The sequence below is a fragment of the Nicotiana tomentosiformis genome, chromosome 10 (genome assembly GCF_000390325.3).
Source record: "Nicotiana tomentosiformis chromosome 10, ASM39032v3, whole genome shotgun sequence".
Classification (NCBI taxonomy): Eukaryota; Viridiplantae; Streptophyta; class Magnoliopsida; order Solanales; family Solanaceae; genus Nicotiana; species Nicotiana tomentosiformis.
In genome coordinates, this window is record NC_090821.1 from 3652301 (window position 1) to 3667174 (window position 14874).

The 14874-nt window shown below is 38.3% G+C and overlaps 1 protein-coding gene across 1 annotated transcript; it reads left to right on the plus strand.

Annotated features, from left to right (window-relative positions):
- The first annotated feature begins 4777 nt into the window (after positions 1-4777).
- LOC138899661 (uncharacterized) lies at positions 4778-14267 on the plus strand. The gene is made up of 4 exons (XM_070186340.1): positions 4778-5250; positions 5365-5515; positions 12232-12351; positions 13749-14267. Exons 1-4 carry the CDS (start codon positions 4778-4780, stop codon positions 14265-14267), a joined length of 1263 nt encoding a protein of 420 aa, XP_070042441.1.
- Positions 14268-14874: the final 607 nt, after the last annotated feature.

Sequence of the window (14874 nt, forward strand, 5' to 3'; positions counted from 1 at the left end):
AGAACAACACTTTGGTAGCCCGACGTTGGAGTTTTATTAAGGTATCCCTTAGTTATCGAGCATATATACCTCGACATTGGCTCACATCGACCAGGAATCGACGAGGCTTTGTCGGTCTTGAAATCAGAGTTTAGCGCGCACCCCCCAGGAATGCATTCCTCAAGACAGGTTTCCACCGGCATTTTCCCGCCGGTCGGTTGAGAAGATGAAGCAACTTCTTTTTGTGGTACCGTTTTCAATGTTTTTGCCATTTTTGTGTAAGTTTGAAGAAGAAAAAGATAATAGGACTTGACGTTTGAGAAAGGATTAACAGCAAAATATGAAGATTTGTATAAGGGAAGAACTTAAGAGATGTAAAAGATTTGGAGATTAGAAGGAAGTGAAAGTAAAGTTTGAATCAATGAGGAAGGGGTCTATTTATTAGATTCACGGCGACGGTTCAAAGGCACTAATGGCCGACCACCAACTGACACTCATTAATGACTTGGGGAACTGTACAACGGGACGTTTCGGTCACTCCCGCCGCTTACGTCACGAGGATGGCGTCATGACAGGTCAAGGTAAAAAGGATCAATTCGTTTCTTGTCATTTTACTTCAAAAAACGAGGGGACTATCTGTATAAGGATCTTGAAAGAAGAGACCTGAAGAAGGAGAAGAACCTAGTTCTCAAGGCTGCCAACAATACAGTTAAAACCAGGCTCACCTGATTTTACTATTTGATCGAAACCGGGAGGTTGCATCGAAGGATGGCCTCATAACGGAACAGACTAAATCACGAGGATAAGGTACTGAGTTCAGAATCGAGGTACCTGTCGAGATCGATGTTAGTAGCGATCGAAGCCAAATGAGACAGATATCGAGTAAGATCAAAGATAGCACAATAACAGAAAGGCGAGATATCTGTGACTGGTCGAGGATCATGGCGTAAATCTCGGAACGGATCAAATCAGAAACAGTTAATTAGTTAATCATGAGATTTTCTTCTGTAATTAGAATTATACCATAAATGGAATTCCTCAACTATTTAAAGGGGGGTTCTAATCATTTGTAGGACAGATTGTTCACAGATATCAAAACAATATAATTCTCTTTCTCGTTTATACTATTGTTCATCAGCTTGTTATATTTTAATTGTTCTTACATCAACCGGTTCGAGGGTATCCAAACTCGAGGGCTGAGTTCCATTCTAACACTGGTTTACTTTACTTTATAGTTCATTTCTGTTATTAATTTTTATATTTATCAATTGGTATTAAGTGAAATCACGTGTCCTTAGAACCACATTATAAGTTTAATTGTTATCCAATTTTAAGGGTAAACAAGTATATATATACCTAACTGAGCTCGGAAATAGCTTGGATATATCAATTCAGGGACGAGCCACAAGCTTGCGTATGGGTTCGGCAGTTGAATATCATAAGTCATAACTATCCAACTACTCCAGCAAATCCTTTAACTGTAATCAGACAAAAACATTAGGACCAGAATAAGTTTTTGACATAAAGTTAACAACTTTCAGTGAGGCATATTCACAAACAGTTTGAGAACCATACGTTGGTCATACTAATAAATAGATAAAAGTCCGAAAATGAGTCTGCGCGAATTTTGAAAATTACAGATGAATGATGTGAAGAATTAATTTACGAAGCAAAAAAGTAAAGAGAAAATTAACCTGATGTTTGCAGAAGTAAGTAGCGGTCCCTTCTATTTGTGCACTGATATTTGGTGCATATTTATTTTATATCAATAGTTAAGTTACCTACAACAAAAGAACATGTAACAACATATAGCAAGTCTCACATCATGGACATGGAGTAAATAATTAACTTGCTGTAACAAGGTTAAAATATACTGCTTTACATTGTTGAGATATATCAAACCTTTCTAGTACACTTAATATATCCTCAAAATAAATACCCCTATAACTCTGAATTCCTACCACTTGCATTTGAATATTCCTCAAGAATTCCATATATTTATTATATTGGTAAAACTTACCCTTTCCACGTGGCGTGCCAGAAAAGTCCCTTGTGGCAAGAGTGACACAAGAATGAAAATAAATGATGGGACCCACTATTGGGTTCGGCAAACCCTGTTGCTCCGAAGACAGTGGTTATTGGAAGGTCGAGCATTTGAAAGGTGGAAATGCACACCCCGGAGACTCAGTCAACCGCGTCCAGAGATCATGGAAATCAGACATTATGCTAAGACAGTTATCACTATTGAGATTCTCGCTTTCCACTATCTAACCCCCTGGCATGTTGGTCCAAAACTCGGAGCGGCAATGCTTTGACTACTACTATAAATGTCGTCCTAACACTTCGAGAGGGGCTCAGAAAATAGAGACAAAAGCATACGTACGATAGAAAATTATCAACTATTTTTCTTTAGTTTTTTCTACGAGCTTTTTTCAATCATCAAAGATATTGTTAATGTTGTAGCCAATACGGCCCGCCGAGGCTCATCTTTAATAAAATTTACTTTATCACTGCCTTTATTTTATTTCATTCATTATTTACGATTATCAATTTCCTTGTTCGAATTTTGGATCAAATAGATTGCTAGATACTCTAAAAATATAAATTTAATTGTTTCCTCCAAAATCGGATTTTGGGTCAAACAATATTACTCTCACTTTATCCAAAATAAAGCTGTTCGTAAAGTATTAGACCAAGGGAGGAAGTTCTGTCAAAAGCTAAATTCAGGAAGATGGCAATTGCTTATAGGTTCTTCAATTTCTATTTAATTCCAAAAGACAGAAACAGCATGTTACATAACGAGTTGTGTATATACCAGAATAGTTTAATTCGAATCACTGTACGAGTTCAAATTTTTGATTGATCTCTCAACCACTGTAGACCAGTTTAACTTGCCACTCCTACCCTTTACTAATTATGTATCAATAATAAATATTGACTGAGTTAAACGTTTGAAGGCATTAAATTCTCTTTTTCATGAATTACACTTGTATTCTGGAATTAAAGTTGGGAAAAAAATGAAAAGGAAGAGCAGCAAATTTCTTTTTCTAGTGTATTCCACGCAGTAGGTTACTAGGTTGAAACTTCAAAATGGCGAGGCAAAATATTCAATATCCAGATCCTTGTTATCATTTGGCATAACATTTTGCGCAGGCAAAGAAAATAGCCCCGTAACACATCACAGATCTTGGGTTTTTTTTAAAACCCAACCCTAGTTATCAAAAGAATTTTTTACATATATGTACTACATTACAAACTTATTTACCTTCAGTGTTTAGGTTTTAACTTAATTGTTAGTTGATATACAATTTACCAGTTATATACAAATAAGTTTCAAATGAGTATTCTTGATTGTAGCCTTTTAACATGGAAGTCAAATTTCACAAATCTACCGTTTCTGCATCTCTCTCTTTCTATTTTCTTTTTTCTGCCCAACTTATTCATCTTTGGATCTCTATAATTCTCTTCTCTTTTCTCATCTCCTTTTTCTTTTTCTTTTTCTTTTTCTTCAGAGAATTTAAAAATAGATTTGATGTCATCGCATATCACCATCAAACTAGTCGTTATCTGTTGCCCCTCCAGCCATTGAAAGCAATCAAAAGCTTCGAAACTTTGATTTTTTTTCGATTTTTTAAAAATTATTAGTATTTGTTTTGATGGGGTGTTGTTGCAAACGATCGTGAAATATTATTTGGAGTTTATATCTCAATTTTGAGGATGTTTGATGAAGATTAGCGCTGATTTTGGATGAGTTTTCAGAATGAAACTCGAAGATGAAGAAAATGGTTAAGGTTGTATTATAATTGTATGTAAATTGTATTTAAGTTGTGTTCTGTTGTAGTTATATTTTTTTTATTTGAATATTTTATGAAAGTTGAAAAATAGTTGTATAATGATGAATCTTTGTATGAAATTTGTATTTAAGTTATAAATATGCCAAATAAGTGTACGACCCCTTAAACTTGACTCCAGCTTTCATTTTGACACTTTAACTTAGACTTATTTCTATTGAACATTTTAACTGTATTTTACACTATACCATTTAAACACAACGCATGACCATGTTGTAAAAATTTAAGCGCGTGTTTTTAAACGCTTCTCACGTGGAATAACATACCAATAAAATGTTGACACGTGTTTATTTATCCAGTTCTAATAAAAAAAACCCCTTTTTACCTTATCCATATTTTACCTCGCCTCACTTAATCTATCTTCCACTAAAAATTCCTTTTCCTTAGCCTAATAAACACTAATGAAATACATTGAGACCGATTCCCGGTGGAATCTTCATCGATTTTGAGTTAGATTCAACTGACCGTCAACAACTTGGTCAATTATATTACTAATACGGGTAATCATTTACTTCTTTCAATCATGGTGGTGAGTGAAGTTGGTTGTAACTGGAGTTGGTCGTGACTGGAGTTTGTCGTAAATGAAGTTTCATGGTTTATGCTCTTTCAATCAAAGCTTTCCTTTGTGGTAAGCTTTTATTTACAGAATATTTAGTTGTTTTTGGTTGTTGTAATTTAGTTTGTTGGAGTTTGTGAAAATTAGGATTTTTTTTTTATAATTTTGGATCGGGAAATCTACTGACATCCTCTGTTTCGCTTTTTGATTTTTCAATACAGGGGTAAATCTAGTCATGTCTGCAGACGAATATATTCTTATTGATTTTCATCATGGCGGATAAATTGTCAAGGATCCTGACCTGAGATATGTAGGAGAGAGGGGTGAGGATGGTCACATGATAGACAAGGACCACTTTTCTCTTTTTGAGCTTCTGTCCTACACAAAGGATATGGGGTATACTGAGGTAGAGGGTTTCTATTTAATTAATCCGAAATCTAATGAGTTTGTCTTGATTGAAAATAATAAACAGTTGTATAATATAGTTTGTCACCTTAATCATTTGGATTTGTTTATTAAGCATGTAGTAAATGAGCCTTTGTTGGTTGATGAAACTGTCTCATGTGGCCTTTTATGTGGGCCAGAAGTTATTGAACCAAGTGAAACTACATTAAATAAAGAGGCTAAGGCAACATCTATTGTTCCAGAGGATATAAATGTCCAAGAAAGTGCTGCAAACAACACATTTGTGGCTGAGGAAAATCTAGCTGATGTTGGGGTTGCAGGTGAGAATTTACAAGGGGCTGAAGAAACAACAAACATAGATGTTGGTTTGGCATCAGATCTGTCAAGTAATGAGTCTGAATTAGATAAAATTCTTAATGAAGATGATAGTGATGTGAATGAAGATCTCACTTCATTAAGGCACGAAAGAAGAAACAAGAAAAAACAGAAGAAATAGAGAAAGAAACCTACTCCAACAGAAGAGATTATTTTGGGAGAAGCTGGAATAGATAAAGGCTTTGAGGATATTGGCAGGCCATCAAAGAAGGACACGTTTGCTGGAAAATTAGGAGGGGATGGAGACTACTACACCAGTTCTGATATTGGAAGTGATGATAGCACAAATGACTTAAATATTTTAGCTGAAAGGCGTATTGACTTACCTCCTAGAAGGAGAAGTAAAAAGGTAAGGTTTGACCCTGGCTGTTACTTTGATAATTTTTAGCTTAGTATGGTATTTGAAAATATTGTAGAGTTTAGAAAAGCAGTAGTCTCATATGCTGTGGAGAACAAAGTGCAACTAACAATTAGGCTTAATGAAAAGGATAGGGTTAGAGTTAAGTATAAATGAGCCACGTGTAACTGGGAATTGTATGCAAGCAATTATGGGGATTCATGTGACTTTACTGTGAAGAAGTACCATCCAACTCAGAAGTGCAACACCAAAAACAAAAACAAATTATGTACTTATTAGTACATTGCTAATAAGTATAAAGATAAGATTATTTCCCAGCCAAATATTAAGTTGTGGGAGATTCATAATTTGGTTAGGGATAAGTTAGGTTTGTATATTGGAAGGACTGTTTGTTACAGGGTTAAGTGTAGGGTGATAAGTCAATTCATGGGTGACTGGAAGATGAAATTTAACAAACTTGCTGATTATGCTGATATTATTAAGCAAACAAATCCTGGGAGTTTATGCTGGATCAGAATAGATAGTGAGACTCTTCTTGGCAAAAATCTATTTTTCTACTTCTATCTATGTTTAGATGCTTTGAAAAGGGGATGGTTAGAAAGGTGAAGAAGGATCATAGGATTTCATGGTTGTTTTCTAAAAGGAATATGCAAGGGTGAGTTACTTGTTGCAGTTGGTAGAAATGGGAACAATCAAATATTTTCTATTGCATGGGATGTAGTTGATCAAAAGACAAAACACTCTTGGAGCTGGTTCATCGCATATTTTATTGCATATTTACAGTTAGGAGATGATGTTGGCTTAACTGTTATGTGAAAAGGTAAAGTTACAATCAATTTTTAATTTTTTTTCCTGCTTTATATATACTGTAACGACCCGACCCGTTATTTTACTATCTAGATCCCTGTTTTCCTAAATAAGACTCTCCGTATGTGCTTTTACTATTTTATGACTTGCGAGGACGGTTAGTTCGGGTTTGGAAGGCTTCAGGTTGAAATCGGAACACTTAGTTCCTTGTTATTAGCTTTAAAGGGGTCAAGTTTGACTTGGGTCAATATTTCTAGTAAACGATCTCGAAACCGGGATTTGACAGTCCCAACAGGTTTGTATGATGATTTTAGACTTGGGCATGTGTTCGAATGGGGTTTTGGGTGACCCGGGAGCGTTTCGGCACCTAAAGTTTAAGGTTGGTTTATTGAAGGTTTTAAAGTTCTTTAGATTTGGTTTGGAGTAGATTTTGGTGTTATCGAGGTCCGTTTGGAATTTCGAGCCCAGGAATAGTTCTTTATGGTGATTTAAGACTTACACGCAATTTCGAGTAGTTTAGGTATAATTCGGCGCATTCGAAGCAAGTTGATTCGATTTGGTTAGGGGTGTGATTCTTAGTTTTGGCGTTGTTTTCCGCATTCCGAAGGTTCGAACAAGTCTATCTCATGATTACGAACTTGTTGATATGTTTGGACGAGGCCTTGAGGGCCCCGGATGCCATTCGGACGATGCGCGAAAGTCATTTGGACTTAGAGAAAAGGGTTGAAGCATCAGAGTTTCTGGTGCAATCACACCTGCGAAGGACTAGCAGTAGGTGCGAGCTCGCAGAAACGAGCCAACAGCCCAGAAGTGGCCTAGCGTGGGCTGCCCAGGGATTGCAGATGTGGAGTATGGACCCCACATATGAATGCACAGATGCGATGAAGGCAACCGCAGAAGCGGCCAGAGCCACAGGTGCGGCACGTGCACCGCAGACGCAATCTCGCAGAAGCGGGCCAGTTGTCCGCAGATGCGGAAGTAGGCCAGCTGGGGGAGAGCCGCATCTGCAATGATCTTTTCGCAGATGCGGAGCCGCAAAAGCAGCCAATGAGCCACCGAAGCGAAAGTGCTGGAGGCAGTGAGGTCCATTTAATATGGGACTTAGGCCATTTTGGCTATTTTATTTCATTTCTTGGGAAATTTTGGAGCTTCTTAGAGAGGGGATTTCACCTAGCTATTGAAGGTAAGTAATTTCTATCCAATGTAAGTTAAATACATATATTATGGGTAGAGTTTAACATGTAAAATTGTAAAAATTTTGGGTTTAGATGAAAAATCTAAGTTTTGATAAAAATGGGATTTAACCACAAAAATGGGTATGAAATTAGGTGAAAGCTATATATTTGAGTTCGTGTGGTTATGGGTAACAATTGTCTTCGAAAATTTCCGGAACCTGGGCACGTGGGTCTGGAGATGAATTTTAGGAATCTTCCAATTGGGGTTGGGTAATCACTCTAATAGTTTGATTATGAATTTTTGAATATGTATTGATTATTTCATACAACATTTGACTAGTTTCGGATTGTTCGGCATCGAGTTTAGGTTTTAGAGTGAATTTGAGGCCGGAAAGCGAACTTTGAGACAAGGTAAGTCTCTTGCCTAACCTTATAAGAGGGAATTTACCTCATAGGTGATTTAAATTACTATTTGCTTCTAATTGTGGGGGCTGCGTACGCACGAGGTGACGAGAGTCCATTCGTAGCTACAAATTATGCTTATGTCCGGGTAGTTTAGGACCCAAATCATGAAATACTTATAGTGTTTGAACCCTATTTGTTAATTAAAGTGCCTAAATTATATGGGAACTTGATAGAGGAATTGTAAAAGGACCGACTTCCACTTACTTGAGTTTTGACGGGTTACTTGACCGTTAATAGAAATTGTGCTTCCTTGTGAGTTAGCCTTGTAATAGATTTTAATCGGATATTTATAAAGTATCCTCTCTTCTTGTGGAGCGCGTCGAACACCTCAGCAGTAACATAGATGCATCTATGGTTCGTTCCACTCGACCCTCGACAGTGTACACATCATTCTGGATCGGGCCGTATGACCTCGGCATAAATCGTTTATGATAATACTCGGAGCCTGATTATACCTGATATTATTTTATGGCTTGAGCGGTTATAATTATTTAATGACAGAAATTGACTTGAAATTTATTATTAGTGAAAGAATTATTATTCATTGCTTGTTATTGAGTTGTATTTATTATTTACATAACCCATGCTCATTTAGAATTCCTATATTTTATTGTTAGCCCATAGTAAGTGTCGATGTCGAGTCCTCGTCACTACTTCTTCGAGGTTAGACTAGATACTTACTGGGTACATATTGTTTATGTACTCATGCTACACTTCTACACTAATCGTGCAGTATCTGAGGCAGGTGCATCTGGCGATCATATCGGCGCGCACCCCTGTTACCCTGATGCCTAGTGGTGAGCTGCTTCTTGAGCCGTTCTGCAGCACCTAGAGTCTCTCTATTGTATCTATTTTCTGTATACTTTATTTCAGACAATAGTTAGAGTTTTGTATATTCTACTAGTTGCTTATACACTTGTGACACCAGGTCTTGGCAAACATACTAGTAGACTTTATGGTTTTGGAGTATTTATGTCACTATATTGGCCCACTCAGTTTCCTTCGTTTTGTTTTATTGAATTTTCTACTCTTAATTTCTTAATAAATGGAATTTAATTACTTGGAACTTATTAAAAGAGTAATCGCATGGTCAGTTCACCGTTGGCTTGCCTAGCAGCAACGTTGGGCGCCATCACGGCCTATAAGAGAAATTGCGTCGTAACAACATGGTATCAGAGCACTAGGTTCACGTAGGTCTCACAAGTTATGAGCAGGTCTAATAGAGTCTTGCGGATCGGTGCGAAGACGTTCGCACTTATCTTAGAGAGGCTATAGGGTGTTAAGAAACTACTCTTTCTTCATCTCCTATCGTGCAACTGATGTTGTGCTAAGTATCTTTCCCTTATTCTCTCACAGATGGTGAGAATGCACGCGGCAGATGTACCCGATCATGAAGGAGCTGCTCCCCCTATTGCTAGAGGCCGAGGCAGAGGACGAGGGAGGGCTCCAGCTCATGGTAGAGGACGAGGGCGTCCTAGGGTTGTTCCAGTCATGCCACCAGTGGATCCAGTAGAGGATCCTATCATCGAGAAGCAGGGCGAGGTGCCTGCAGCAGAGCCTGACCCAGTGGATTTCATGTATGCACCGTGATTCCAGGAGGTCATGGGCCGTATGCTGCGGTTCATGGATTCTATGACTCAGTCTGATTTATTTCCAGCAGACCCGGCCACATCTCAGGCGGGAGGGGGAGCACAGACACCTACCGCTCAGGCTCCTGGGCATGCAGCCGCCGTATATTAGACTCCAGGCACACTACCCATGGACAGGGCCCAGCCAGTTACAGTAGCTATACCTGAACCCAAACCAGCTGTGACCGGTAAGGCGCATACGCTATTGGATAGATGGACCAGACTACATCCTCCTGTCTTCGGAGGTGAGCGACATGAGGACCCCCGAACTTTATTGATCGGTGCAGGGACAAACTGCACAACATGAGGATATTGTAGTCTTATGGGGTGGACTTTACCACTTTTCAGCCAGAGGGTAGGTCCCATAGATGGTGGCAGTCCTACCTTCTCGGCAGACCAGCAGGTTCTCCTCCCATGACTTAGGATCAGTTCACACGCCTCTTCTTGGATAGATGTATTCCACCCTCTCAGAGGGAAGAGTTGCAGTTTCGGTTCGAGTAGCTCCAGTATGGTCAGATGTTGGTGACAAACTATGGGGCGAGATTCTCTGAGTTGTCTCGCCATGCACTTATGATACTTCCTACCGATACAGAGAGAGTGCATAGGTTTGTTGCAGGTTTGCACTCTGGTATTCAGGCCACTATGGCCCGAGAGGTTGAGATGGGGACTTCTTACGAGCTAGTTGCGGAGATGGCTCGGAGGATCGAAGGTGTACATCAGCATAGCCGAGAGCAGGCGATAAGGGATAAGCTGTTTCGATATTCTAGAGAGTTCAGAGGTGCCCCGGCTGGGGACACATGTCAGTTTGTGAGGGGTCAGTCTAGTATGCCCACATATCCAGCACTGCCGCCTCCTTGGGGTACTCCAGTGTGACCTTATTTTAGCGCTATGCCATAGAGTTTCTACCACCCACCAACTATTCAGGGTTCCTCCGGTGGGTATTCAGGCCATCAGGATCAGACTTTAGGTCAGCAGTCAACCGTACCAAGAGGTTATTTTGAGTGCGGGGATCTTAGTCATGCACGGAGGTTCTGCCCCAGGCTTCGGGGCAAGGCAGTGCAGCCGGGTCAGCATCATATGATTTCAGCACCAGCAGTCGCACCAGCCGTCCGGCCATCTAAAGGCGGATGGTAGGTGAGTAGGGGCCGTCCTAGAGGTAGAGGTCAGGTGGGTGGAGGCCAGTCAGGTGGTGCTCCAGCTAGATGTTAGCTTCAAGGTTTCACGTATTGATTTTGATGATAACAAACTAATATAAGTATTAATCAAAGAACATTTACTAGTGGTAATCTTATTCTTGCACAGGTTTATTCAAGAAAACAAAGATGTTGGTAAAGATCCAAACAAATATGAGAAAGAGAATATCATGTGATGAATTTATCAAGGAAGATTATTTTCAGAGATTTAATCTCCAAGCGTCATGGAAGGAATGATATTTGAAAGTCATATTTCATATATTGAATGGTTTACTACAATATCAGAAGAAGACTCTACGGAAATTATGGAAGGAAAGTTCTTAAATATCTTGAAAGGAAGGTTGCTAAAATCTTAGAGAAGATCTATTATTTTGTGCAAGATACTATATGGAAAAGATACTACAAGGACAAGGAAGAATATATTCTCTATGGAAAGAAAATATATTATGAATATAGTACAATCTATATTATGAAAAGATATTATTTCCCAAGATCAAGAAAGGAATATTTTCAATATAATAAGAGTTCAAGAATATATTGAGATCTGTACAAAAGGAAATTATTTTCATAGTTGTGGAGATAATAAATGGTTACTGGGATCTTCATATTGAAGATAATACTCAAGATCCAAAGTCAAAGGAAGAGGATCTTGAAATTCTCTTAGGTTGTCTAAATAAGAGCTCATACTTGTACATACGGAAGAAGAGTTCAAGTGAAAGAATAATTATTCTGGCAAAGATATATCACGTAGAAAGAAAGAGGTATACTTGCTACAAATGTGGTATGACAGTGCTAGATTTGCTACAATACTAAGGAAAGAAAATTGTTGAATGAATTACTACAAGCTATATCTTGGAAAGAGTAAATGAAGGGATCATACTTAAGAACGTGCAGACAGAGAATCACCAAGCTTTTCAAGGAAGAAAAATTCAATACATACTGGTGCATGGTTTATAGCACTTCAAATGGAAATCTCCCATTATGTGAATATATGATAATATTGTCTTCTCCACAAGGAAAGAAATCAAAAGAGCTTAAGGCATGGAATCTAGAAATTATCAGCAATTTGGAAAGTATATTTGAGTCCATTAGCAAGACACGTCATCAATCAATAGGTACAAGATACAAGTAATAAGTGCCAATAAATCAGTGATTGATGGAAGGATTTCAAATTAGTTTGAAGGTCCAAATGGAATTGAGAAAAGGAATTAATAGGAAGTCACACTGGTATCTACTCAATCAAAGGAGAAAATCTTCTGATTGAATATTATCGAAATCAAGGGGTCAACGAAATCAAGTCCAACGGTCAGAATCTATTGAAGACTATAAAAACGAGAGACTGGGAAAAAAAGAAGATACACAGCCTTCTATACAGTTGTCTATCTGACTACAAGTTCTTTATTCTACTCTTAACAAGCATTGTAATTCACTTTTAATAGATGTACTGTGTACACAAAGGAGTGAAGAGAGACAGAAAAATATTGGAGAGGCAATGTGTCCTTAGAGGTTGTGTCATTATTCGTATCTTTGGTGAGCGAGTGAAAACCAACGAGTCGTTGGTGAGCGAGTGAAAACCAACGAGTCGTTGGTGAGCGAGTGAAAACCAACCTTTTGCGTTGTTGGTGAGCGTGTTAAAACCAACCCTTGTTCATTGTTGGTGAGCGAATGTTTGCACCCGATTTGTTAGTAAAGTGCCTAAATTATATGGGAACTTGTAGAGGAATTGTAAAAGGACCGACTTCCACTTACTTGAGTTTTGACGGGTTACTTGACCGTTAATAGAAATTGTACTTCCTTGTGAGTTAGCCTTATAATAGATTTTAATCGGATATTTATAAAGTATCCTCTCTTCTTGTATAGCGGGTCGAACGCCTCGGCAGTAGAATAGATGCATCTATGGTTCGTACCGCTCGACCCTCAGCAGTGTACACATCATTCTGGATCGGGTCGTATGACGTCGGCATAAATCGTGTGTGATAACACTCGGAGCCTGATTATACTTGATATTATTTTATGTCTTGAACGGTTATAATTATTTAATGACAGAAATTGACTTGGAATTTATTATTAGTGAAAGAATTATTATTCACTGTTTGTTATTAAGTTGTATTTATTATTTATATGACCCATGCTCATTTAGAATTCCTGTATTTTATTGTTAGTCCATAGTAAGTGTCGATGTCGACCCCTCGTCATTACTTCTTTGAGATTAGACTAGATACTTATTGGGTACATGTTGTTTATGTACTCACGCTACACTTCTGCACTAATCGTGCAGAATCTGAGGTAGGTGCATCTGGCGGTCATATCGGCGCACACCCCGTTACCCCGAGGCCTAATGGTGAGCTGCTTTCTGAGCCGTTCCGTAGCACCTACAGTCTCTCTTGTATCTATTTTCAGTCTACTTTATTTTCAGACAGTAGTTAAAGTTTTGTATATTCTACTAGTTGCTCATACACTTATGACACCAGGTCTTGGCACATATACTAGTACACTTTATAGTTTTGGAGTATTTATGTCACTATATTGGCCCACTCAGTTGCCTTCATTTTATTTTATTGAATTTTTTACTCTTAATCACTTAATAAATGAAATTTAATTACTTGGAACTTATTAAAAGAGTAATCGCATGGTCAGTTCACCGTTGGCTTGCCCAATGACGACGTTGGGCGCTATTACGGCCTATAGGAGAAATTGGGTCGTGACATATACTATCCACTAACATTTATTACTATTTTTTTAGGGACTAGTACCAACTATAAGGGAATTACTACCAATGGCACAACACAGAATGTGTGCTAGACACATTTGGTGTAACTGGTCCAAAAATCGGAGAGGCGAAGAAAGGAGAAAATAATTCTGGAGATGTGCTAAAGCATCTTAGGAAGTGAAATTCAAGGAAGAACTGGAAATAATGAATAAGCTTGGTTATAAGATATGAGAAGACTTTTTGAAGTATGATAAAGAGTATTGGTGTAGGGCATACTTTAAAGAAGATTCAAAGTGTGTTGTTATTGAGAATAACATGTGTGAAATATTCAATTCTTGGATAATAGGTCCTAGGCACAAGTCTGTTATAACTATGTTGGAAGAAATTGGACACAAAATTATGAATAAGACCATTGAAATGAGGAAGTTTGCTGAGACTTGGGTTACTGACATTGTACCAATGGCTAGGATGATACTGGAAGAGAACAAAGCCATCTCTAGGAGATGTAAGGTTATGTGGAATACAGAACATGGGTTTGAGGTTGATGAAGGTGTATACATATTCATTGTTAATTTTAGGACCATGACATGTACTTGTAGATCATGGATGTTGAGGAGCATTCTATGTCAACATGCAGTATGTGCATTCTATGATAGAGAAATGGATCCAGATGATTATGTTGCCCGCTGGTATAGGAAGGAAACTTTCCTTAAAGCTTACCAGCATTTTATTCAACCAATTCCCAACATGAAGATGCGGCCATAATCAATAAATCTATGTAAAAAGCCTCATGAATCTAAACCTATGCAAAGTAGACCAAAGAGATGTAGGAGAAAAGCCAAGGATGAGCCAAGAAAAAAGCATGGTAAACTATCAAAGAAAGGGGTAAAGATGACTTGTTCAAACTGCCAACAAACATGACACAACAAATCTGGATGCAGGAACATGGTAAGTTCTGATAATTGTACTTGTCTATTTACTATTTCTTTTACATTCTTTTCTTTGCAATTCTTAGATTCTTTTCTTTTACTTCTGTCAGCATGTTCCAAGAAGTGCTACTTAACAAAGTCAAAATATGGCACCACCTCCACCAAAATTATCTCGGGAAATACCATCTCAACAAAGCAATCCATCATCTATATGTGAGGATACAAGTATTGTCAAAAGACAAAGCAACAATCAATCAACTGGGCTTGGTAGGGGAAGAGGAAGAGGCCCTAAATTAGGCAGGGGAAAAAGAAGAGGAACTGCACTTGGCATTGGTAGGGATGTATTCACATCTGCTACAGGAAGCTCTACTAGCACACAACCTTCAACATCTCAATCTACAGGAGGCCCTGGACTAGACAGGGGAGAAGGAAGAGGAACTGCA